This window comes from Canis lupus, chromosome 38 (assembly GCF_011100685.1).
Source record: "Canis lupus familiaris isolate Mischka breed German Shepherd chromosome 38, alternate assembly UU_Cfam_GSD_1.0, whole genome shotgun sequence".
Taxonomy (NCBI): Eukaryota; Metazoa; Chordata; class Mammalia; order Carnivora; family Canidae; genus Canis; species Canis lupus.
The window spans coordinates 3,479,042-3,506,341 of NC_049259.1; the positions used below are offsets into that span (position 1 = coordinate 3,479,042).

General features: G+C 36.0%; 1 protein-coding gene across 1 annotated transcript in view; it reads right to left on the bottom strand.

Moving 5' to 3' along the window:
* Positions 1-27,300, bottom strand: part of CFH (complement factor H) — a 77,388-nt gene that overhangs the window by 15,880 nt on the left and 34,208 nt on the right. The window contains exons 8-14 of the mRNA XM_038586088.1: positions 19,667-19,855; positions 19,051-19,224; positions 7,792-7,974; positions 5,672-5,845; positions 3,006-3,182; positions 2,477-2,659; positions 2,185-2,367 (exon numbers count right to left, since the gene is read on the bottom strand). Of these exons, the coding sequence (XP_038442016.1) occupies positions 2,185-2,367; positions 2,477-2,659; positions 3,006-3,182; positions 5,672-5,845; positions 7,792-7,974; positions 19,051-19,224; positions 19,667-19,855 (1,263 nt within the window). The remainder of the gene's footprint in view (positions 1-2,184; positions 2,368-2,476; positions 2,660-3,005; positions 3,183-5,671; positions 5,846-7,791; positions 7,975-19,050; positions 19,225-19,666; positions 19,856-27,300) is intronic.

Below are 27,300 nucleotides of genomic sequence, written 5' to 3' on the forward strand. Positions count from 1 at the left end.
TTTCAGAGAAAAGTCCTTCATAAGTACATTCTGCACTTTGGGAGTTAGAAAAGTGCTAAGAGGCTCACTTTTTGGGATGATCTACATACTGAACAGTCATCACCTGCCTTAATTTAGTCCCATATTTATCTGTGGAAATAGAATATATGAAGTTGCTAGTTTAAATGTTTTTTTTTTCCAATAAAGGTATTATAATATAGTAAGAAAAGTACATCTAAGATGTATTATACAGAATGTGAATACTTCAGCAGATCTTTTGCATAATCACTAAAAAATAGGGACAAATAAGAAATTGGGTACTTAAAGTCACAACCTGTTTCCTGTGTATATCCTTATAATCTTTGAAGAGCTACTTTATACACCAGATCAACCTATCATTCAATAATATTATAATGCTATATTAGTAAATTTTTGCTGGCTCTGAGTTAAATATAACATATTTTTATATATCTACATATTTCAAAAATTCAATGCAGATTGGAGCACTTTTTGGATTTCATAAAATATGAGTTGATATAGTTAATGACTAGCCAAAGAAGTAATGATTTTATAATACAATAAAAAAGAAAACAAAGGAGGCTAATTCAAAACATGCTAAAGGCTGAGAATTAGTCCTGGTTTTAGGGCTTGTCCAGTGTTGAGGGAAGCAAAAGAAAAAGTGTTCAGGTGATGGTAATTGGAGGATGATCTATAGTCAAAAAGAGTGGTAGTAGTTGTTGTCATTGTTTTATGATTGATTGGTTTCTGAAAGAATTTCTTTGTTTATTAGGAGAAAATAAGCATTTTGAGAAGAGTGAAAAACTGGACTAGCTGTAGGTACAAAATAAACATTGAGAGGACAAAATTGGGTAAGGTCTATGATAGCTAGAAGGGGATTATGTTAAGCTGAATATAGGTAGGAGATTAACCTTTGGAAGGTAAATTCGAAGATCAGAAAAGAGTAATAATTGAAGCAATTCTTTTTAAAGATTGTATTTATTCATGAGAGACACACAGAGAGAGGAAGAGACATAGGAAGAGGGAGGAGAAGCAGGCTCCATGCAGAAAGCCTGATGTGGGACTCAATCCAGGACTCTGGGATCACACCCTGAGCCAAAGGCAGATGCTCAACCACTGAGCCACCCAGGCGTCCCGATGCAAATGTTTTAGAAGAATGAAAAGCTGAGAGTTCTTATTACCTGTTATAACATTGGGTGTCCCCCCATATGAAATAAGGTGAGATCATTTGGAGAGATAGAAGATGACAAAAATGAAGATTAGTCTTGAAGGACTGACAATGTTCTAATGGGAATGTGTTTAGCAAAAATGTAAGGATTAATAAGCAATGAAATTTATGATTCATTCAACAAACTCCTATTTAATGTCTGCTATATGTCTCGGGTATTGGGAACACATCATGAGCAAAACAGGTATCAATCTCTGCTCTTATGGAGCATGTGCCCAAGCCCTACCTTCTCCTTGGAACAACTGATGCCTAGAAATCTGATGAATAAGTAAGACTGCACATCCAGGGTTCTTTTTGAACGTAGAAACTAGGAAAACTCTAGGAAGAATGAAAAGGGCACCCAATATTCTTCCAGTTAGTCATAAAAAATTTGGTCATCCAGAGGTCGGGATGCTTCACATCATCAACCAGAGTGAAGTCCATCCATCAGATTTGTTTCTCAGCCTGACCCTGACTGCCTCCTTCGACGGAATTATACACCTGACTGAGAAGACTGCAACCCACCTACCCTTCAGCACATTCACTTTTGCATTTGAAACAGATTGGGAAATTGTTAGAAACTTTGAGGGGGGCAAGATTCCTATAGGAATGTAGTAAGTGGATATTTTCTTAACTTTGTTTTCCAGGGCCTGAACACAAGAGTGCCACACATAAAAACAAAAATGGTATTTATGCAAAGAGAGTTCTATTTTCTTGGAAATTAGTACTGAGATTTAAATCACATGAATAATGGTAAGTAAAATTTAGTTTTACACTCATAAACAATGTTAATATCAGGGATAGGAAGACTGACAAAATTTCATCGATAACTTGTAGACACATAAGAAATTATAAACAATGTCTGCCTTCATCGTAATTTAAGACCTGACACTTTCAAAAATAAACATAAATTTTAAAAAGATATTTGCGATTATAGCTTTTACTATAAAAATATTAAATTTCATTAAGTGTCTTCTCACCAATGCACTGAGGAGGTTCGGTCCACATTCCACTAATACAGGTAATAGACTTGGGTCCAACCATTGTATATTCTTCTTTGCAACTGAACTCTACTGAATCTCCATGGTGATAGGGAGAGTTAGAAGACTCAACAACAGAGCCGTAATTAAGTTCAGGTATATCTCCACAAGTACTCTCCACCTCTGTGAAAATTTCACCAATATGTATTTATTTATAAATTGTAATTTAGGTGTTTATATGAATACAAAGAGTGTTGGTTTATGTTTAAATATTAATATTTTTATACATTACCAATACACATAGGCAAGTCTGTCCACTCTCCATCAATACATTGAATTTTATTAAAACCCTTCATCAGAAATCTAGTATTGCAAACATATTCCACCAAATCATTGTGTTCATAGGTTTCCTTCTGTGTTTCCTTAACTTCTCCATTAAGAAGATGAGGAGGTGCAGCACAGTGTTTTGTTTGCTCTACAGGAGAAATATTGTGTAAATAGTGGTTATCTATTTTACGACTTACAAATCCAGTAAAATAGACAGCTTTAAAAATTAATTTATGTAATTTACAATATAATTTATCATAGCCATCTTATTTTTTTAAAGATTTTATTTATTTATTCATGAGAGGCAGAGAGAGAGAGAAAGAGAGAGAGAGAGAGAGAGAGAGAGAGGCAGAGACCCAGGCATGGAGCCTGCATGGAGCCTGTTTCTCCCTCTGCTTGTGTCTCAAAGACAACAGAAAATTAAGAGTGAAAGAAAAAAAGGTTGATATGCAAATCCTAATTCTTGTTTTAAAAATTATAAGGCAGATATTCACCTTTACATATTGGAAAAACAGGGGACCATCCAAAGTGGTAACACTGAATTGATTCTGGTCCAACTCTTATAAATCTTGGTCTGCAGGAGAATTTTAACACATCTCCAACTTTATATTTGTCCTTTTTGGGAATAGGAAGTAATTGTGCATCTATTTTAGGAATCTTGCATTCTATTTCTATAAAAAATGGTCAAATAATTTAGTAAGAATATGTAATTAATCATTACCAAAGCAAATTTTATGTGTGTCTTGTAAGAATGAGGTGCTGGGTACTACATATACAGAAGGGAATCAGATAAATCCTCCTCCCTGAAAAATATTACATATTAGGCCTTATACACCTTCTAAATTCATAAGGAACTCAGAAATATTAAGGTATTGAATAGCAATATATATATATATCTTGAATACTTTTTAATTTGTAATATAAACAAGTTAACATTAGATCTGATTTTATAACTGATATTTATTTATAAAATATAATGTGATATTGTTTTGTACTCTCAAATCATGAAAGTATTCTCACATTAAATAAAAACCGCTGCTACAATTTTAAAATTCACTCAAGTAAGAATTAGTATTTTTTTTAATGCAAATATAATTGGAGAACTAGAATGCACACAAGGCATTTCTGATGTGTTTTAGGGAAACTATAAAAATTGCTTAATTTATATTATATTAATTATATTAGTAAAGATATCAAAGTGAACCATAAACTGAAACATGAAACAAAATAAAGAAGCATGTTCAAGGCCATATAACTAGGTATATTCTAGGTGTCCTGAATATTTGTATAATATACAACTGTCTTTATTAAACCTATAATTTTAGCATCTATTAATGAATTATTGATTATTCTGATTCAAATTAGAAGTATGTAAAATTATTCTTTCAAATTTGTCAACTTTGTGACATTTGTGACATTCCTAAATATTATAAAAAGCATTTTTCTTATTTGGAACCCTCTTATCTTGCTAATTCATGCATAAAATTAAAAACTGGGATTTCAATATTAGAATCATACTAAAAAAGAAAAACAATCCTTTGAAATATTAAAGCATTTGTAATTACTAAAACATTTTGCAGATGAGGAAGAGTGAACGAAGCTTCAAATAAATTTGGTTGTTGCTCTAAGATGCATGCTTAGTAAGTGATGGAATTGGAATTAGAATCTGACCAGACTGACTCCACAGGATTTGTGTATACTTTTTTATCCTTTAATCATTTTTTTTCTCTGCACATCTCTGAGAACAATCATTCTAAAATGTTTTCTTCTCCGAGTGTTCTGGGTCGTCCTTTTTCCTATCTACTTTGCCACCTATTCCTCTTCTGCCTGACTCATAAATGTTGAAATGCTTCAGGGCTCAATCTTGAGCTCTCTTCTCTTTTTATTTTGCATTCATTTCCAATTGGCTATCATCATTTACTGGGTGATAATTCCAAATACAGATCTCTGAGCTTGACCCATATATTCATTTACATAGCCAATTTGACTGTCCATGGGTAGCCCAAGCATAATGTGCTCAAGTCAAAAGTTGTGATGTTCCTCCCAGAGGAACATCCTCCCAGAGTGCTCTTTCTTCTACTAGCACCACCTTACAAAAAGGCATTGCCATTTACTTATTTGCTTATGAAAAAAAAAAAAAGTAAAACAAGCATGTGAATCCCTTGATCATAACTATCTCCTGTATCCAATGTTTAGTAAACATCACTTGTGTTTTCTACCAACAAAATAGATCTCTAATGTGTTCTGCTTTGCATCTCATCAGCCATCACCTTCTCCTAATCCCTACACTTATTCACCTGGCATAAACTTCTGAATCTTCTCTTGCCACCATAAGCACAACATATGGAAAAAAAACTTTTCAAAAAATCTAAATAAAATTATATTCTTTCTCTCTGTAAGACTCTTTCATGGCTTTTTATCAATCATAAAATTAATCTAAATGCTGACATGCCTTGAAAATAACCTGGCTAATCCTTTCTTTACCTCCTACTCAGCCTCAGTTCATAAAATTCTCCCACATCTTAAGTGGAATCTGCTCACCCTGATATTTCCCAAATACTGTTTTGCTGTTAAAGTTTTGCACATACTGTTTCCTTGGCTTGGAACACTCTAAATCTACTCAAGTTTTGCACAGATTCAAGTCCTACTCCTAGTTCTAGAAAATAGTGGATTAGGAAACATGAAAGAAATTCTTGTAATAGTCCATAGAACTTGTCAAAGTCAGGAAAGAAAGAGCTTTCGGACCTGAAGAAACTAACACTCAAGGTAGGATGTGTAAAAGCAGAAACTCAGGAACAATTAGTTGATGCAATTGTAATAAACTATAATTTTGGTTTTCTTACATTATATACTAAAAGAACCCCATTTTAAATAATATGAAAGCCTGCATTTAGAGTAACAAACACAATAGCCTTTATTTACAAATCTATCATGTGTATGGCTCACAGGAAATATTAATGTACTGTGTTAAAGATCATTGTCTTTGGGCTTTAAAATACCCTCTTCTCCCAGTTTACATTTAATCAGAAGGAGACACTCTGATTTTAGTCCTTACTTCTTAAAAATGACTTTAAATAATGCAAATTTCTTCAAAATGGAATATTTTAAACATATTTTGTTAATCCTGAAAAAAATAATTCCCTTAAAAAACAGTACTTACCAAAACATGCTGGTTTATGAGACCAACCGTCATCACCACACACTATGGAACCTGTGCGCCCTTGTCTGCCTTCAAATCCATCATAGCATTCATAGTCCACATTGTCATTGAGTCCAAACCATGTGGCATTACTTTTGATTCTGGCATTCTCTGGTACCGGCATGTCACAAGATTCTAATGCATGATAGAATTGAGGGTTTTATTTCCAATATTATCTATCGGACAATGCAATTAAGTCTCATCCCAAGGCAGTAAAAAAAGCTGTATCAATTAGTATGTGCTAATAAATTAAGTATCATATTAAAAAAGTTTAAAAATACCAGTGATAAATCATTCTTCTGAAAAAGTTACTCAAAAATGAAAAAAAAAAATGTTTCTACCCAGCATTTTTCTTATCACTTCAACACTCTGAAAACTTCATTCTAAGAACATTTTTCTCAATCAGTTATACTTATGTGTTCATCCCATGCTTGTAGTAAAATAGGCCGTTATAGACGTATACTTTTCCTAGCAAAACAAAATAGCATTTTGTGAATTAAGATGCCAAACTCATTAGCAGTGCTACAAATATGCCAGATTAGTTGAATAACACTAATTTTCAACAACGCAGGTAACTTTTTAAACATTCTATAAAAGTCTACAACATAACAGATTCTAAAGCTCACATGCTGATTTTCTTTCTGAAATATATTCCTAGTGTCTGTGCATTCTTTTAAACTTACCAAGACTGAATAAAAGATAACTCTATTTTTTTTTGTAAGATAACTCTATTTTTTATAATTCATTATGAGGAAGCAAATGGTTAAAAGTCTCAATTTTTGCTAGCACTATACTGGGATGATATTAATAAAGGTTGAAATAATTCATCTCAAATGTTATACTGTATTAGGTAGCCAGCTACCTTAAAGCTTTAAAAAACAAAGCAAAATTCTACTAGCAAAAACGAGAGGGACGCCTGGGTGGCTCAGCAGTGGAGTGACTGCCTTCGGCCCAGGGCGTGATCTGGAGTCCGGGGATCGAGTCTCACGTTGGGCTCCCTGCATGGAGCCTGCTTCTCCCTCTGCCTGTGTCTCTGCCTCTCTCTCTCTCTATGTCTCTGAATAAATCAACAAAACCTTAAAAAAAAAGACCCGAGAGATTTTCTTTTCAATAATAAGACTATTTTAATGGATAGCTGATTACAATTTAGCATAAAATGATTTTGATATAGGAACAAATTTATCATTTTTTCTGTAGCTAGTGCCCGTAGTAAGCATAGAAATTGAAAAAATAAGGAAGTGAAAACAGTGGAAATGGATATGCAAATATCCACTTTACTTAAGGTGAATGTGCTAAATATAAGTTCAAAAATTTCACTGTGTAGCTTTGGAATATAGCATAAATCTTCATAAATACCTAGGGACAGGGAAATCTTTCAACACAGCTGCATTTGGTACTATCAAGAAGCATTTCTGTCTCCAGTAACTAGATGTTTATGAAGATTTCCTAAGGGAGGGGATGTTTTTTAATATTTTATTTATTTATTAATGAGAGAGAGAGAGAGTAAGGCAGAGACACAGGCGGAGGGAGAAGCAGGCTCCACGCAGGGAGCCTGATGTGGGACTTGATTCCAGGTCTCCAGGATCACGCCCTGGGCCAAAGGCAGGCACTAAACCTCTGAGCCACCCAGGGATCCCCAAATTCACAGATTAAAATAAAATTATGCACTATGGACCCAGATCTTCACTTAAAAATGTAACTTATGTCTGGGAACAAAAACTCTGACATAAAAATTTAATCGCCTAAAAACAGGTACAATAGGAACAAAGATGTCAGCCAAAAATAAACTAGTTTACAGGAGAATACACAGAAGTCTCCCTATCTAGTTTCCAAATCACAAGATGCTTTATTTTATTTATTTATTTAATCACAAGATGTTTTAAAGTGGAAGAAAAACTGAAGAATGGACTGATATTCCACCCTACAAGTGATTAATCTTAAAGGCAAAAAATGACATTTTTTCATTTATCTTTTCAAATGGGAACCACGTCAGCCCCTCCTCCCAGAAAAGAAATGAGTTAAAGTAAACCTTTGCCCAATGATCATCAGAATAATGAATATGAACATAATAAATTACTCACTGATGCATATGGGTTGAGGTGACCATCCCTTTTCCAGACATTTAACTGTTCCTGACGTTTTACCATCTGGTGTTAAATATCCTGATTTACACTGATATTGGGTTACTGTAGCCAAGACATATGTAAGTTCATATTCAGAAAAAAATCCATTTTCAATTTTTATCTGTGATGTTGAACATGTTTCTGAAAAGGAGAAAATATAAGGAAAAGACAGCATATAAATAAATATTTTTATAAAGGCTCAAGTAATGTAACAGTATAAACACTAAGGAGTCATTTATAAATGAAAACCCAGAAAAGCCTGAATCACCCAAATTCTTGTGACAGAAAAAATAAGCTAAAAGTTTCTAAAGATATTAAATCAGGATAGTTTATTAAATTTTTTTTTGGAATTTAGAAGCAAAATTCAAAATACAATCCCTTCTAGGAATTTTTTAGAAATTTGTTTGTCTAATGGATCTGGAATTCCATGGCATCTATACTCGCAATGGATCCTTTCTAGGCAATTGTTTTAAATAGTGAGTTATTTAGGATCTCTTTAGCAACCCCAGTATTTGGTTAACTAATTGGGCTATCTCAGATCAGGTGATGATCTCAGAGAATCTGCTGCCATAGCTACTGCAACTCTGATCATTTGAAATGTTTGTCATCACAACTGATTGACTGAAACCATAATGGAGTTCAACAATGAATATGACACAGATTAACACGTTACATTCATTTATCTTCTAAGAACAAAACAATGATCCTCAAATTATGTATAACTTAACCTGAAGCAAGCAAAGAAGACTTCTGTCAGTTATCATCAGGTCTCTTCACGAAATTCAGCTTTATTTATTGAATAGCCCATGGATAAAGAATTCAAAAGAGAAAACATGGAGTATATATTTTTTTCATAATTGGTCATTTTATTCCTTCACTTGGGGCACCTAGTAGACTGGACATGGGATACTTGGAATATTAAACACTGAGGATATGGAATTAAAAGTATATAATCTTTTAAAAAAAGACATTAAAGGGGCTCCTGGGTGGCCCAGTCATGACTCTTAATCTCAGCTCAGGTCTTGATTTCAAGGCTGTGAGTTAAAGCCCTATGTTGGGCTCTATACTGGGCATGGAGCCTACTTAAACAATTGAAAAAAACAAGTCAATAAATAAGTAAAAAGACATTAAGTCTTTTGAATTAAATGATAAGAAAAACATTTTAAATAAAATTTTGTGAGATGATACTAAAGTAGTGCTGAGAGGGAAATTTTTAACATTATACAGATACAATAGAAAAGAATAGACTATATCAATTCATTGTTTCCTCTTTAAGAAATTAGAAAAAGAAAAGCAAAGAAAACCCAATATACACATAACTTTGAATAGGTTATTTTTAGTGAGATGATGGAATAGGGTGTTTCATTATTCTCTATTTGATTTATTTCTGCTCTGATCTTTATTATTTACTCCCTTCTAACTTTGGGCTTAGTTTTTTTTTCTAGTTCCTTGAGGTATAAAGTTAGGTTCTTTATATGAGATCTGTATTTAATGTAGGCATTTGTCACTAAACTTCCCTCTTCTCACTGTTTTTGCAGCATATCTAAATCTTGTTATATATATATTTTTATTTTTGTCTCAAGGTATTTTTAAAAATTCTCCTGCACTTTCCTCCTTGATCTAATTGTTGCTTGACAGTTGTCTTCTTTCCAGGTATTTGTGAATTATATCATTCCTTTTGCTGTCACTGATTTCTAGTTTTACTCCATTGTGGTTGAAAAAGATACTGCATAGTCTTTCATGTGCAGTTGAGACGAATGTACTCTTCCACTGTTGGGTGGAAAATTCTGTATATATCTATTTGGTCCATTTTGTTTATATTGTTCAAATCTATAGTTTCTTTCCTGAATTTTGTCAGAGGGTTCTATTTGCTATTCAAGGTGGGGTATTGAAGTCTCCTAATATTGTATTGCTGTCAATTCTCCTCTTTGCATCTGTCGATATTTGCTATATTTAGGAATTCCAATGTTGGATCCACATATGTTGAAAATTGCTGCATCTTCCTATTGAACTGACTTTTATTATTATGTAATTCAGTTTTAGACAAAGTCTTTTTTCTTTTTTTTGCATATATGTATAACCACTATTTGGTTGCCAATTGCAAGAAATCTCTTTTTCCATTCCTTCACTTTTATCCTATTGTGTCTTTATTTATTTTTTTAAAATATTTTATTTATTTCCCCATGAGAGAGACACACACAGAGAGAAGCAGAGACACAGGCAGTGGGAGAAGCAGGCTCCCTGCAGGGAGCCTGACATGGGACTCGATCCCGAGACCCCAGGATCACACACCCTAGGCTGATGGCAGCACTAAACTGCTGAGCCACCTGGGTTGCCCTCTATTGTGTCTTTAAATCTAAAGTGAGTTCTTGTTGTCTTTTTTACTCATTCAGGTACTGTATTCCTTTTAATAGGTAAATTCAATCCATTTACATTTAAAGGAATTATTGATAGGGAAACAATTACTATTCACATTTGGCTAATTGCCTTCTCTTTAGCAATTGCTTTTTCAAACCCTTCCACTTTTTTTTTTTTTTAATTTTTTATTTATTTATGATAGGCACACAGTGAGAGAGAGAGAGGCAGAGACACAGGCAGAGGGAGAAGCAGGCTCCATGCACCGGGAGCCTGACGTGGGATTCGATCCCGGGTCTCCAGGAATCGCGCCCTGGGCCAAAGGCAGGCGCCAAACCGCTGCGCCACCCAGGGATCCCCAAACCCTTCCACTTTTGATGACTTCTTTTGTTATTTGATTATGTTTTATAGTTATTTACTTTGATACTTATTATATTTTGTATGTCTATTATAGGTTTTCCTTTCTGCTTTATTGAAGTATAATTGACAAAATTGTGTATATAAATTGTATAATGAGATGACTTGGTCCACATATACATTTGGAAATGATTTTCCAAATCGCATTAATCACCTCACATAAATCCTTTGTGGGTTGTTTTTTTTTTTTTTTTTTTGTAGCTGGAATGCTTAAGATCTACTCTCTTAGCAAATTTCATCTGTACAATACATTTTTTTTTTTTTTTTTTTTTTAAAGATTTTATTTATTTATTCATGATAGTCACAGAGAGAGAGAGGCTCAGAGACACAGGCAGAGGGAGAAGCAGGCTCCGTGCACCGGGAGCCCGACGTGGGATTCGATCCCGGGTCTCCAGGATCGCGCCCTGGGCCAAAGGCAGGCGCCAAACCGCTGCGCCACCCAGGGATCCCTCATCTGTACCATACATTATCACAAATTACAGCCATCATGTTGTATGTTAGATCTTCAGAATTATTCATCTTATAACTGAAGGCTTACATCCTTGAACCAGCATCTCCTCATTTCCCCTATCGGCAAGCCATAGAGAATTGCCATTCTATTCTCTGCTTCTAAGAATTTGACCTCTTCTTTTTTGACTTCATATAAAGGATTATCATGAAATATTTGTCTATGTCTGGCTTATTATGTTTAACATAATGCACTCTAGGTTCAACCATGTTATTGTGAATAACACAACTTTCTTTTTTCTCATGGTTGAATAATATTCCGTTGTACATATATATATATACACTACATCTTCCTTTTTAAAAAAATTATTTATTTATTCATGAGATACATAGAGAGAGGTAGAGACACAGGCAGAGGGAGAAGCAGGCTCCCTGCAGGGAGCCGGATGCAGGACTCAATCCCAGGACCCTGGGTTCATGACCTGAGCCAAAGGCAGATGCTCAATCACTGAACCACCCAGGTGCCCTATACCACATCTTCCTTATCTATTCATCCATCAGTGGACACTTAGATTGTTTCTGTATGTTGGCTATTGTGGATAAAACTATAATGAACGTGAGGGTGCAGATATTTCTTTAATATATTGATTTTATTTCTTTTAGATATATACCCCAAAATGGGATTGCTGGATCATATGGTAGTTCTATTAACTTTCTGGGGAACTTCCATACTGTTTTTCATACCCCTATAACAAATTACATTCCCACCCAAAGTATACAAATGTTTCCTTTACTTCACATCTCACCAACACTTGTTATGTCTGGTCTTTTTGATAAAAGCCATAAAACAGGTATGAGGTGGTAGTTCATTGTGGTTTTGATTTGCATATGCCTGATGATTAGTGATTTTAAGAACCAATTAGGCATTTGCAAGTATTCTTCAGAAAAATGTCTATTCAGATCTTTGCATATTTTTTAATTGAATTGGAATTTTTTGTTATTGAGTTGTAGGAGTTGTATTATTTATATATCCCTCCATCAGATCTATGATTTGCAAATATTTTCTTCCATTCCATTGGTCGCCTTTTCATCTTGTTGATTTGCTGAGTAGAAGTTCTTTCATTTGATACATTTGATATAGTTTTATTTATTTCAGTTTTTACTATCTGTGCTTTTGATGTCATATCCCAAAAATATCATTGTTAAGACCAATGTCAAGAAAATATTTCCCTATGTATCCTCTAGGACTTCCATGGTTTCAAGTCATATTTAAATCTTTAATTTATCTAGTTATTTTCATCAGTGGTTTAATATAGTGGTTATAGTGGTGTATCACATTACTGATTTGCATGTTTTGAACCATTCTTGAGTCTCATGGATAAACCCAACTCCATTATGGTGTATGAATCTTTTAGTGTGCTGTTGAATTCAGTTTGCTAATATTTTGTTGAGCTTTTCTGTATTTATGTTTATCAATGATACTGGCCTATAATTTTTTCCTTGTAATTTCCTGTCTAGCTTTGGTATTAAAATAATGTTGATCTCATAAAGTAGTTTTATTTTTTTTTTTTTTTTTTAATTTTTATTTATTTATGATAGTCATACAGAGAGAGAGAGAGAGAGAGAGAGAGGCAGAGACACAGGCAGAGGGAGAAGCAGGCTCCATGCACCGGGAGCCCGACGTGGGATTCGATCCCGGGTCTCCAGGATCGCGCCCTGGGCCAAAGGCAGGCGCTAAACCGCTGCGCCACCCAGGGATCCCTCATAAAGTAGTTTTAGAAGTGCCCGCTGTCCTCAAATTTTTGGAATGGTTTGAGAAGAATTGGTATTAATTCTTCTTTAAATTACAATGAAACCTTCTGGTCCTAGACTTTTCTTTGCAGAAACAGTTTAATGATTCGGTCTTGTTCCTTGTTATTGTTTGTTCAGATTTTCCTTTTCTTAATGATTTTGTTTTGGCAAGTTTTGTATTTAAAGGAATTTACCCATTTCTTCTAGGTTATGCAATTTGTTGGTATGTAATTGTTTATGGTTGTCTCTTATGAACATTTGTATTTCTGTGGCATCAGTTGAATGTGTCTACTTTCATTTCTCACTTGGTTTATTTGATCTTCTCTCTCTTAATCAGCTAAAGCTGATTTTGTTGTCAATTTTGTTTATCTTTTCAAAAAAGTCAGTATTAATATATCTGTTATAGATTCTGAGGCTTTTTAAAGACCTTTTTAATAGATGCATCTGCTCCCTATGTTTTGCTACCACTTGAGAGGGAATTCTTAGATTATATGCCTTCTTTCAAACCTGCAAAGTCAGTCAGGGTCCTGACAGCTTCCTGTTTCCTTTCCTGGACACAGTACTGAATGTTCAAGTATATGCTCTCTACCATTCCTGTGGAGTCAATTTGGCTTTCTAAATATGCTCATGAGCCATCTGAAAATTCCTGCACTCACTGTCTGTGAGGCATTCACAAGGAGCTGGCCAATGGATAGCAGGTGTGTGAAATGTTAGGGGTGCCATTAGGTAAGTGGGGTCTGCAGGCAAGTCATCCCCAGTGGCTAGTGGATATGCTCCCTGATGTAGCCTGCAAAGTGCTTAATAGGATCTTTGTCCCTTGATGAATTCTGAGCACTGACTGCTGTGCTCCAAGCTTTCCCCAATCCCTTCAGTCATGAAGATCACCTCAGTATTCTAGATGTGGTGAGAAAAAAATGGGCCTTTTGGTCAGTGACCCACACAGCTGAGGAAGCCAGATGCTAACTCACAGACTCTTTCCCCCAGTGGAGAAATTGCAGGCTTGAGTGGGTCCCTCTTGGCACTGAACTGTGTCACTTTAGGGGAGGAGTGACTCAGATATTAAAACTGTTTCTCTCACCCACTTCAATGCACCCACTCTTGGATCTTTTTGCTGTAATGGTGTGCTAAAAATTCTGCTAGATTCCCAGACCCCCACAAAGATGCTCTTGTCTATAGGTGATTGTCAAAATTGGTGTTCTTTGCCGGAAAGAATAGAAACTTGCATTCTGTCATTTTGCTGATGTCATTCTATTTTTTTCTAGATTGAATGTATGTATTTAAGTTTTAATTTTAATACCAGTTGGTTAATGTACAGTGTTATATTAGTTTTAGGTGTATGATATAGTGATTCAACAATTGCATATATCACCCAGTGATCATCATAACAAGGGCAGTCCTTAATCCCTATCACCTATTTCACCCACCTCTCCTGCCCCCACCACCTCTCACCCTTCTGGTATCATATTGTTCTTACAGTTAGTCTTTTTAAAAAAGATATTTTATTTATTTATTCATGAGAAACACACAGAGAGAGGCAGAGACTTAGGCAGATGGAGAAGCAGGCTCCATGCAGGGAGCCCAATGTAGGACTCGATCCGATCCCGGGACTCCAGGATCACGCCCTGAGCCAATAGCAGGTGCTCAACTGCTGAGCCACTCAGGCGTCCCTTGTCTTTTTTCTTTGTCTCTCTCTCTCTCTCTTTTTCTCACTTTTCCTTTACTCGTTTGTTTTGTTTCTTATATTCCACACGAGTGAAATCATATGGTATTTATTTTTCTCTGACTTATTTACTTAGCATTATATTCTTTAGCTTCATCCATGTTGTTACAGATGGTAAGATTTCATTTTTTAAGGTTTAGTAACATTCCATTATATATTTCGTTTTATCTATCTATCTATCTATCTATCTATCTATCTATCTATCTAATCTATATCACCTCTTCTTTATCCATTCATCAATCAGTAGACGTTTAGGCTGCATCCATATCTTGGTTATTCTAAATAATGCTTTTATAAGTTGCATGTATCCATTTGAATTAGTGTGTTTGTTCTTTGAGTAGATACCTAGTGGTTGGATTATATGGTAATTATATTTTTAACTTTTTGAGGAACCTCCAATATGTTTTCCAGAGTGGCTGCAGCAGTTTGCAGTCCTACCAACAGTGCAAGAGGGTTCCTCTTTCTCCACATCCTTGCCAACACCTGTTGCTTCCTGTGTTGTTGATTTCAGCCATTCTGACAGCTGTGAGGTGATAGTTTTGGTTTCCATTTCCCTGATGATAAGTGATGATGAATATCTTCTCATGTCTGTTGGCCATCTGTGTGTCTTCTTTGTAGAAATTTCTTTTCATGTCTTCTGCCCATTTTTAAATTGGATGATTTGGGTTTTTGGTATTGAGTTTTATCAGTTCTTTATATATTTTGGATACTAACTCCTTACCAGACATGTGAATTGCAAATATCTTCTCTCATTCCACAAGTTGCCTTTTAGTTTTGTTGATTGTTTCCTTTGCTGTGCAGAAGCTTTTATTTTGATGTAATCCCAATAGGCATTCTACTTTTGTTTCCTTTGCCGCAGGGGATCTATTAGAAAGTTGCTGTGGGTGATGTCAGAAAAGTTACGTCCAGGATTTTTGTGATTTCAGGTCTCACATTTAGGTCTTTCAACCATTTTGAATGTATTTTTGTATATGGTGTAAGAAAGTGGTCCAGTTTCATTCTTTTGCATGTTCTGTCCAGTTTTCCCAACACTATTTGTTGAAGAGACCATCTTTTTCCTATTGGATTTTCTTTCCTGCTTTGTCAAAGATTATTTGACCGTATAAATGTGGGTTTATTTCGGTGTTTTCTATGCTGTTTTGTCGATCTATATGTCTATTTTTGTGCCAATATCATACTGTTTTGATCACTACAACTTTGTAATACAACTTGAAGTCTGAACTGTGATGCCTCCAGCATTGCTATTCTTTTTCGATCTTGCTTTGGCTATTTAGGGTCTTTTGTGGTTCCATTCAGATTTTAGGATTGTTTGTACTAGTTCTGTGAAAAATGCTGTTGGTATTTTGATAGGGTTTGCACTGAATGTGTAGTAGATTGCTTTGAGTGGTATAGACATTTTAACAATGTTTGTTCTTCCAATCCACTGAACATGGAATGTATTTCCATTTCTTTGTGTCATCTTCAATTTCTTTCATCAGTATTTTAGAGTTTTCAGGGTACAGATTCTTTACCTCTTTGGTTAGATTTATTCTTAGGTATTATTTTTTGTGCAACTGCAAGTGGGTCAGTTTTCTTAATTTTTCTTTCTGCTGCTTCATTATTGCTGTATAGAAAGGCAATAGATTTCTGTACTTTGATGTTGTAACCTACAACTTTACTGAATGTATTTATCAGTTTTAGCAAGTTTTGATGGAGTCTTTTGGGTTTTCTATATACAACATCATGTCATCTGCAAATAGTGAAGATTTTCCTTCCTCCTTAGTGATTTGGATTCATTTTATTTCTTTTTTGTTGTCTGATTGCTGTGGCTAGGACTTCCAGTACTCGACTGAATAAAAGTGGTGAGACACCCTTGTCTCATTCCTGACCTCAGGGGGAGCACTCAGTTTTTCGCCACTATGGATGATGTTAGCTGTGGGTTTTTCATATATGGCTTTTATTATGTGGAGGTATGCTCCCTCTTTTTTTTTTCTTTAAAGATTTATTTATTTATTTATTCATGAGAGACACACACACACAGAGAGGCAGAGACACAGGCAGAGGGAGAAGCAGGCTCCACGCAGGGAGCCCAATGTGGGACTCGATCCCGGGACCCCAGGATCATGCCCTGGGCTGAAGGCGGCGCTAAACCGCTGAACCACCCGGGCTGCCCGTATGCTCCCTCTTAATATACTTTGTTGAGGACTTTTTTCATGAATGGATATTGTACTTTGTCAAATTCCTCTTTTGGCATCTATTGAAGTTCTTATCCTTCTTTTTACTGATGTGATGTATTATATTGATTGATTTGTGAATATTGAACCAGTCAGCGATTCCAGGTTTTAAATAGTTTGTAAATTTTCAGTTTCTACACACTTTATCATCCACTCATGATTTTTTAATTAAAGCGTTTTAATTCCTTTCTCTGTTCAGCTGTTAATGCTGAGATCCATATTTAGTTTTATAGTTTCTCCCCCCCCCCCCCTTTTTTGGCTCATGAAATTTTTCTGTTTGTCATGGAAATGTAAGAGTGGAATATTAATACATTTCAGTTTAGTTCTGTAATGTCAGGAATTTTTCAAAAAAATTAAAATATGGACTGGAAAAAAAATTGAACCAGTATTGAAACCCAGGAATAAATCCACTTGATGGTGGTGAATATTTTTTTAAATGAATTGTTGGATTCCATTTGTTAATATTTTGTTATGAATTTTTGTGTCTATGTTCCTCAGAAATATTGACCTATAAGTCCCTTTTTTTTTGTGGTTTCTTTTTCTAGTTTTGGTTACAGGGTACTGTCTTCATAAAGTGAATTTGGAAGTCTTCTTTCCTTTTCTGTTTTTTGGAATAGTTTGAGAAGAATAGATATTAACTTTTCTTTAAATATTTGGTAGAGGGGTGCCTGGGTGGCTCATCAATTAAGCATCTGACTCTTGATTTCGGTTGGTTCAGGTGGTGATCTCAGGGTCATGAGATTGAGCCCCATGTCGTGCTCTGTGCTCAGCAGGGAGTCTGCTTGGATTCTCTGTCTCTCCTTCTGCCCCTCCTCCTCTAAAAATAAACAAATAAATCTTTAAAAAAAATATTTGGTAGGGTTCACCTATGAAGCCATCTGGTCTTGGACTTTTGTTTATTGGGAGTTTTTTGATTACTGATTCAATTTTTTTGCTGGTGATTGGTCTGTTCAAGTTTTTTCTTCTTGTTTCAATTCTGGTAGGTTTATGTTTCTAGAAACTTATCCATTTCTTCTAAGTTGTCCAATTTGTTTGCATGCAGTTTTTCAGAATATTCTCTTGTGATTGTTTGTATTTTTTTAATTTTTTTTATTTTTTAAAGATTTTATTTATTGATAGAGACAGAGAGAGAGGCAGAGACACAGGCAGAGGGAGAAGCAGGCTCCTTGCAGGGAGCCCCACGTGGGACTCGATCCCGGGTTTCCAGGATCACACCCCAGGCTGCAGGCGGCGCTAAACCGCTGCGCCACAGGGGCTGCCCGATTATCTGTATTTTTGTGGTGTTGGTTATTATTTCTCCTCTCTCATTTGTGATTTTATTTATTTGAGTCCTTTTTTTTTTATAGATCTGACTAGGGGTTTATCAAATTTATTAAATTTTTTTTTCAAAGAATGAGCTCCTAGTTTCATTGATTTGCTCTATTATTTTTCTAGTTTCTAGATCATTTATTTCAGTTCTAATCTTTATTACTTCCTTCCTTCTGCTGGTTTTAGGTTTTGTTTCTTGTTGTTTTTCTAGCTCCTTTAGGTGTAAGTTTAGGTTGTTTACTTGAAATTTTTCTTCCTTCTTGAGGTAGGCCAGTATTGCTATAAACTTCCCCCTTGGAACTGAGCTATCCCAGAGCCAAGCACATTGACCTTTAAAAGCCCAGGCTTTAAGCCCCACTGGTTATAAGAACTTAGGAAATTTGACCCCTCTCACTTTTCAAGACAATCGCTATGGTGATTCATTTTTCCTATGCACTCCCTTCTGCGTCAAATCTGTCTCTTACCTTTCTCTGTAACCACAGCTCTCTCCGCACCTCAGTGGCCACAACCCGTTTCTCTCCCAAACCGAGTCTCTGTACATCTTACTTCTTCTATGTGGCCTCTTCTCGACCTTTAGTTGTGGAATTTATCCTGCCAGTGTTTAGGTCAACTTCTGGGGTATTTAGAATGATTTGATAGTTAACTAGGCATATTCATGGGACAAGGCAAGCCTAGGTTCCTCCTACTCCACTGCCATCTTCATCCCTCCACTGGTGGCATCACTATTATTACAGGTTTTTCCTTTATGGTTCTTTCCTTGTTTTCTTGACTAATACTAATCAGTAGGCATTTATTTTCTATACATGTATTAAGAAGTTTTGTATTCCACTCATACATAGTTGGCAAAAAAAATTAAGTATATCCATTAGTGGAAATACAAAAGTTGATATAAATATGTTGCTATAGTTAATATAGATGAGGGTTAGAAAACCATAAATATACTGGGATCTCAGACCATTTACTTACTGAGAGGAACGCATTCGGGAGGAGGGAACCAACCATCCTCTGTACAGGTCATTATATTGTGCCCATTTTGAAGACTGTGACCATTATTACAGTTAACTCTTACAGATTGACCTTGGTAATAGTTTTTTCTCTGTGGCTTTTGTCCATTTTTCAAATAGTGGAACGTACATCTTCCTAAAAATCATAAGAACAATGAACAAAAATTTTTGAAAAACCATAAATTCAGTAAAAATAGTAAATTAAAAACTATTTGTACAATGTTTAAACTATAATGCCTAAGTATTCAAAAATAACATATAACCTAAGAAAAACTAAAGCTACTACAAAGGCATAAAAAGAAAAAAAACAATATTCAGTATTATTTATCTTCAGTTTTTATAATTAAAATATGTGTGAATGATATAGATTGTTTTGGGAAAGCTATCTTTATCTCTAATGGGATTTTTATGGAGAGCTCCTCATAAAGGGGAAAACCTGTATTGGTCTTTTTGTTCATAAAATTCATCTCTAGGCCTTATTTTTGTCATACAAGGCTAAATTATAGTCACTAACGTGTTTTATCCCCTCTACTATTTGAAATATTTACACATACACAATTATAAAAAGGTTTACTTACTGCGGCATGGTACTTCTGGTATCCATCCTTCTGGTGTACAATGAATGGATTCCCAGTATCTTTCTGAAGGAGTCACAAAATCCTCATCACAGTGATAGTAAAAACTTCTTCCTACAGCTACTGGAAAGTATGATCTATATCGCTCATCTAGACTTCCATGTTTTATTTCTGGAAAATCACAAGGCTTCACTTGCAATATAAACAAAACAAACAAAAGCAGTATAAATGTTTTACCTTAATAAAAAAATCAAATTAGAAATTAATTGTTTCATTGGTGAATTATATCCTCTTGTTAACATCAGTTTGCTCATTGCATTTGTGTTTCTAGGACAAGAAAAGTTATAAAAGTCAGATGACTGGGATATCTGATGAGGTGATTGGTAATGAAGTTAAAATTATATCTTTTGGGTATATTTACAAGGAGTCTTGACAGATTAAACTGTACAGACCATTTAATAGATTCTTGAATATGTATATTTTAGGTCTGGTTGATTAAATGAGAATCTTGGTTGAGAGATTAAGGTACTGATTTTATTGCTCATATCATCTATCTTCTTTTTCTTTCCTGTTCTCATTAGAAATTAGAGCTCTGCCTTTTTTAATCAAACCAACTAAATGTAGGGAGATAGTGGGATTTTTTTGTAGATTAACATTCATTAATTTATTTTTCTGTTTATTATAAGTAGAGTAAGAAATATAGAGAAACACAAAAATTTTTCACTCACCACATTATACAGAAAAATAATATTCTTATTAATGCCTGAAACCAGTCACTGAAGCAAGTTTTCCTCTTTTTAATCAGAGAAATGTACTGAGAATATTTCTTAATATCCAAATAGTTAATTAAGATTATGGTGAACATTTGATTGTTATGTCCAATTTTAATTGGAGAATGAGGTATTTCAAATATGTCATACATATGATACATATGACATATATAAGTATTTAAAAATGTCATGCATGTCATACTATATATGGTATATATGACATATATATCATATAATGTAACTCATATAATATCATAATATGTATTTATCATGTACATGAGATGTTTGAAAATGTCATATTTACATATTATGTCATATATACCATATATATCAGGAGCTTTCAAATATGTCATAATATGTATATTTTATAATAAAAGTGAATATTTAATGCCATTATAGTTTGATTCTTTTTAAACGCCAAATGTCCTATTTTTATTGAGGTATAATATAGTTGTATTTTATTGAGTTATTCTTATATACTGAATATTTTTGATATATATCTTTAAGTATTATGTTGTTTATAACACATTTACATATTTTTTCTAGAAAAATTTTTCCTTTTCGTTGATGATTTAAAGATAATCTAGTACTTTTTTTTTTTTTTATGATAGGCACACAGTGAGAGAGAGAGAGAGAGAGAGAGAGGCAGAGACATAGGCAGAGGGAGAAGCAGGCTCCACGCACCGGGAGCCCGACGTGGGATTCGATCCCGGGTCTCCAGGATCGCGCCCTGGGCCAAAGGCAGGCGCTAAACCGCTGCGCCACCCAGGGATCCCCCAATCTAATACTTTTAATACCAGACTAGTACTAGTTTTTTTCCATAAAATGATTTGATTATAAAAAGCCTTGTGCAACACACACACACTCATTACCATGTTCATCTCCCTAAGTTCACATTTTCTTTTTTGTTTGATTAGAGAAATTTTCCAGTAGTTTCTGTAGACTTGTTATGTGGATTATACAATTTTAATCCTTGCATATACTGTTTTTCTTCAATAAAGATTTTTTATTTTTTTTATTTTCTTTAAGATTTTTTTTATTTTTTATTTATTCATGAGAGACACAGAGCGAGAGAGAGAAAGGCAGAGACACAGGCAGAGGGAGAAGCAGGCTCCATGCAGGGAGCCCGATGTGGGACTTGATTCCAGGGTCTCCAGGATCACACCCCGGGCTGCAGGCCGCACTAAACCGCTGCGCCACCAGGGCTGCCCTTCAATAAAGATTTTAAAAAAGATTTTACTTATTTATTTGAGAGAGAGAGCACACAACGGCTGGGGGAGGGCAAAGAGAGAAGCAGACTCTGCTGAGCAGGGACCCCAGTGATCTCAGGACCCCAGGATCATGCCCTGAGCAGAAGGCAGATGCTTAACTAAACACCCAGGTGCTCAAAAAAAAAAAAAAAAAAAAAAAAAAAAAAAAAAAAAAAAAAAAAAAAACACCCAGGTGCTCCTCTAATTAATATTTGTAAATGATACCTTCTCTAGGTATAGATTCTTGGCCTACAATCCGTAACTTTCATTGATAGACTTCCCTCCGTTTTTTTGAAGCTTCCAATGTTGAGATTAAAAATCTAGGATTTTTTTTTCCTCTACTAATTTTTAAAGATTTAGGGATCCCTGGGTGGCGCAGTGGTTTGGCACCTGCCTTTGGCCCAGGGCGCAATCCTGGAGACCCGGGATCGAATCCCACATCGGGCTCCCTGCATGGAGCCTGCTTCTCCCTCTGCCTGTGTCTCTGCCTCTCTTTCTCTCTCTCTGTGTGACTATCATAAATAAATGAAGAAAAAAAATAATTTAAAAAAATTTAAAAAAAAATAAAGATTTAGATTATTTTCTCTTTACCCTTGAATTAATTTCATCATGATACATCAAGATGTGCGCCATTTAACAATAATTCTACCTCAAGCAAGCTTCAGTCTTTGGATTTGCAAGAGGTGAGTCATAAAGAACTCAACTGAATTAGCTATGAAATTGTCAAGGAGAGACTTGAGTCATGGTGGTCTGATTTCAGAACAACTATGGCTATTCACCTATTATGGTGTTTCAAAGGATATCAGTTAAAGAAAACAGCCTGCTGAGATTTCTTTTCAAAGGGTATACAAAGGGGGTAAAATTAAAAGTAGGTATTATTATTATGACAGACATGAACACCCCTTACCATCTTTCTCTTTCATCTGGGCACATTTAAATGTTTTTATACTCTAACAAGATCATCTCTGAAGCAAATACACTATTTCATATATGTTTGATCAGCACTGTGATTGGCAAGACTTACAACAGTCTCATTCTACCTTAGACTTCTATCAGTGCAAGTTGTGGTCTCACTAACAATACTGATGGTTCTGTCATAGTTTTGATTCAAACTAATTTCAAAATTGAATAAAATATTCACTCATTTTTTTTCTAAGTAGGCTCCACACCTAGTGTGGGGTTTCAACTCATGACCCTGAAATCAAGACCTGAGCTAGAATCAAGATTTGGACACTCAATCAATAGAGCCCCCCCAGGCACCCCAAATATTCACTAATTTTAAAAACATTTCTAATTTGTCTGTACTTGTACAGCTGATTCTTTTGATCTAAGGCCAGGATCTTTTTTGGTTATCTCTACTAAATGTCATATTATTAGATTCAACCTAGCATATTGGATTCTTTTTGAATGATGAATCTGTGCTAATGCAGATTCACTATCATTATCACCTGAGTAACTCCAGTTGGAGTTACTAGTTGGTAAACTAATTGGTAACAGAAATAAGTAATGAAATAGGCCTGAGAACAAAGTCCTGAATCTGATACTTGGGTAAGTTTATTTAATGAAATTACCAACTATCTCATAAACCATCTAACTGGTCAATTTCCCCATCTTGTCCACAAGAACTGCATAAGGTCCCTTGTGGAATAACCTTGCTGAGGTCCAGATATAGTTGGACTGGATCTTCAATTTCCATAAGCCAACCATAATCATGATTAAATATTTTCCTTATGGAAGTGGTTTAAGATGGAGATGTAGGAGATCCTGAATACACCTCTCCCTTTGGGCACACTGAATCTACAGTTACATATGGAATAATTTTCTCTGAAAAACCCTCCCAAATCTAGCTGAGTGATTCCTACACATTGGGCAAATGAGAAAAAATCCCACATTAAAGTGGGTAGGAAGGAATTGAGACGCAATCTGATCATAAACCTCATCCCCAGCATGATGACTCACAATCGGGAGGGTTCCAATTGGAGAGCCAAACCCCAATCTTTTCCATGAGGAGTGAAGGATTTGAACCTTACATCTGGCACCCCAATTTTAGGATCGGGACCTGACAGACAAGCTCCAAGACATCTAGCTTTGAAAGCCATGGGGTTTGTGTTCACAAGACCACAGGCAGCAGCTAACTGAGAAATAGTTCTTAAAGGGTCCACATGCATGGACTCACCCACCCCAGGGCCCCACATAGAGGGAGCCAACTGAAAAGTACCCAGATTTTCTGTGAGAGACTTATTTGCCTATCTTAAAGCATTGGCCTGAGGGGCAAGTATTAAATTTTATACACATCTAGGAGCTTACTAAAACTCTCTTTAAAGACAGAGGCCAGGGATCCCCAGGTGGCTCAGCGGTTTAGCACTTGCCTTTGGCCCAGGGTGTGATCCTGGGGTCCCAGGATTGAGTCCCGCATCAGGCTCCCTGCAGGGAGCCTGCATCTCCCTCTGCCTGTGTCTCTGCCTCCCTCTCTGTGTCTCTCATGAATAAATAAATATAATCTTAAAAAAAATTAAGACAGAGTCCAGGGGCACCACGCTTCTCAAGTTGTTTCTAAGTTGGGATCTTTCAGAATCTTCTTTAAGAAATATATGATTTGTGGGGCATCTGGGTGCTTCAGTGGTTGAGCATCGGCCTTTGGCTTAGGTCATGATCCTGGGATCCTGGGATTGAGTTCCACGTCAGGCTCCCTACAGGGAGCCTACTTCTCCCTCTGCCTCTGCCTCTGCCTCTGCCTCTCTCTCCATGACTCTCATAAATAAATAAATCTTGAAAAAACAAACAAACAAAGACATAGGCCAGCAAGCATCATCTTTATGCCCTCCCTCTGATCATTCCAGCTCACTGGTATTTCCAGGAAAGGAAAACCCCTCTTTAAACACTCCCTGAGTTTTACAGCTGCTACCCAGGAGACTCCTTTAGATCTCAGGTTGTCGTGTTCAGTAGGTCCTAAAGGACTGGAACAAATAGAGTTCTTAACAGAACACCACTCCCAGGTCACAGGAGAGAGTCACAGACTGAAGTACCCATCTTCCTGTAGAAAAAGCCTATTAGAGTAATCTTTGTTGCTGTAGTGTGAGGGGCAGACTTCTAATTAAACAATTGAAGGACAACTATACTCCTTTACAAAGACCTTGGAGGATAGGCACTATTTCAGGTCCTCCCTCTGCTGCACTCCAGAGCACTGGTCATTGCGAGAAGGAAGTTCGTACAAGGATCTGGAGCCCAGTTTTTATGTCTGGTGCACTGCATTTTGTTGCTGCTACCCAGAGAACATTCCTTGATCTGATGGCCAGTGAGGCTTACATTCATAGGTCCCACAGGATTGTGGGAAACGCAGACAGTTGAGGGTTGGCTACCACCCTTGGGGTACACTGCAGATAGAAACTGAACTATGATCTCAGTCTTCCTATGAAAGAATTCAGACTGAGGGGCAGGTTTCTAGTTTGGCACACATCTAGGGGCCTACCTAGGTGTTCTCTGGGGATAGAGGCCAGTGGGTGCCAACTTTGTGATCATCCTCTGCGTCGCTCTAAGCCAATGGTATCTGCAGTAAAGGAGTTTATACTTTTCTATGGTGCCCTGGCTTTTGTGGCTGTCAGCTACGGTATACCTCTAGATTGCTTTGCTCTGGTGGCCAGTTGGGCCTATGATTGTGATCTCATAGGACTGTAACAAATGGAGAAAGCATTCCAAATCAGCTACCACTGCAGGGCACAGCAGAGAGGCAGGAGACTAAGGAATCTACTTTTTCTGTGAAAGAGGCCTATTAGCCTATCTTTATAACAGGCCAGAGAGGCAGGCTTCTAATTAAACTAAGAGCCAACCATAATCCTCTCTGGAGACCTTCCAGAAACCACAGCTCTCTTTGCTGCACCCCAGAGTGCTGGTATCTCCTAGAAGGGAGCTCATACACACACATCTGGTGTCCAGTTTTTGCATCTGGCACCCTGGTTTTTGTGATTGCCTGCCCTAGTGGCCAGTAGGGTTTGTATTTATGAATTCAAAAAGATGGTGGTAGAGAGGCAAAAAGGTGCTTATTATTAACAGGAAAATATATAAATGTATAAATCTCATTGGTAAAGGCCAATATATAATGTAAGGGTTAATCTCTTATAAAGTTAGTGAGTTTAAAGAGATAAAGGAGTAAAAATAAGTATAACTTTGATAATTTATTAAAGGATACATAAAACATGTAAATTGTGGTATCAAAAATATGAGCATGGGGGGCATAAAATGGTAGAGCTTTAGAATACAGTCAAAGTTAAGTTCTTTTCAAGTCAAAGTAGACTGTTATAAGTTGTTTTATGTAAGTCTTATAACCTTTGGTAGATGCACAGAAGTTAAAGACAAAGGAATCTAAGCATACTACTGACAGAAAACAATAAAATCATGGAGGAATAAAGCAAGAAAAGAAGAAAAGATCAGATGAATTACAAAACAGTGAGAAAACAAGTAACAAAATGACAATAAGTACACACTATCAATAATTACTTTAGGGGATCCCTGGGTGGCTCAGTGGTTTAGCGCCCTGCCTTTGGCCCAGGGCACGATCCTGGAGTCCTCCTGGCATGGAGCCTGCTTCTCCCTCCTCCTGTGTCTCTGCCTCTCTCTCTCTCTCTCTCTATGTCTATCATAAATAATAAATAAATATTTGAAAAAAAAAACAAGCTACTTTAAATGTAAATGTACTAAACACCCTAATCAAGAGTGTTGTTTTTTTTAAAAGGACCCATCTATATCCTGCCTACAAGAGGCTCAGTTCAGATGTAAGGATACATAGACCAAGGGGATAGAAAAAGACATCCCATGCAATGAAAGCCGAGAAAAAAAAAAGAAAAGCAAAAAGAAAAGAAAAAGCTAGTGTACATACATGTAATCAGACAAAATAGACTTTAAAACAAAGACTGTAATAAAAGACAAAAATGGGCATTACATAAAGGAGTTCATCCCACAGGAGGATAAAATACTTGTAAATTTGAAGCAGCCAACATAGGAGCACCTAAAATGTAAAGCAAATATTAACAGAAATAAAGGGAGAAATAGACAGTGATACAATAATTAATACTCCCACTTTCATCAATGGACAGATCATTCAGACAGAAAATCAACAAGGAGCAGCCCCGGTGGCCCAGAGGTTTAACACCGCCTTCAGCCTGGGGTGTGATCCTGGGGGCCAGGATTGAGTCCCAAGTCGGGCTCCCTGCATGTTCCATGTGTACTTAATAAGAGTTTGTATTCTGATAGTTTTAGATGGATATTCTGTGTATGCCTGTTAAGTCCATCTGGTCAAAAATGTCACTGTATGTCAGTGTCTCCTTGTTGATTTTCTTTCTTTTTTTTTTTAAGATTTTATTTATTTATTCATGAGAGAGAGAGGCAGAGACACAGGCAGAGGGAGAAGCAGGCTCCATGCAGGGAGCCTGATGTTGGACTCGATCCCAGGACTCCAGGATCACACCTGGGCCAAGGCAGGCACTAAACCACTGAGCCACCCAGGGATCCCCAGATAAAAACAAAATTGACAAACCTTTAACTAGATTCACCAAGAAAAAAATACACACACACACACACACACACACACACACACACACCTATAATCAGAAATGAAAAAGGA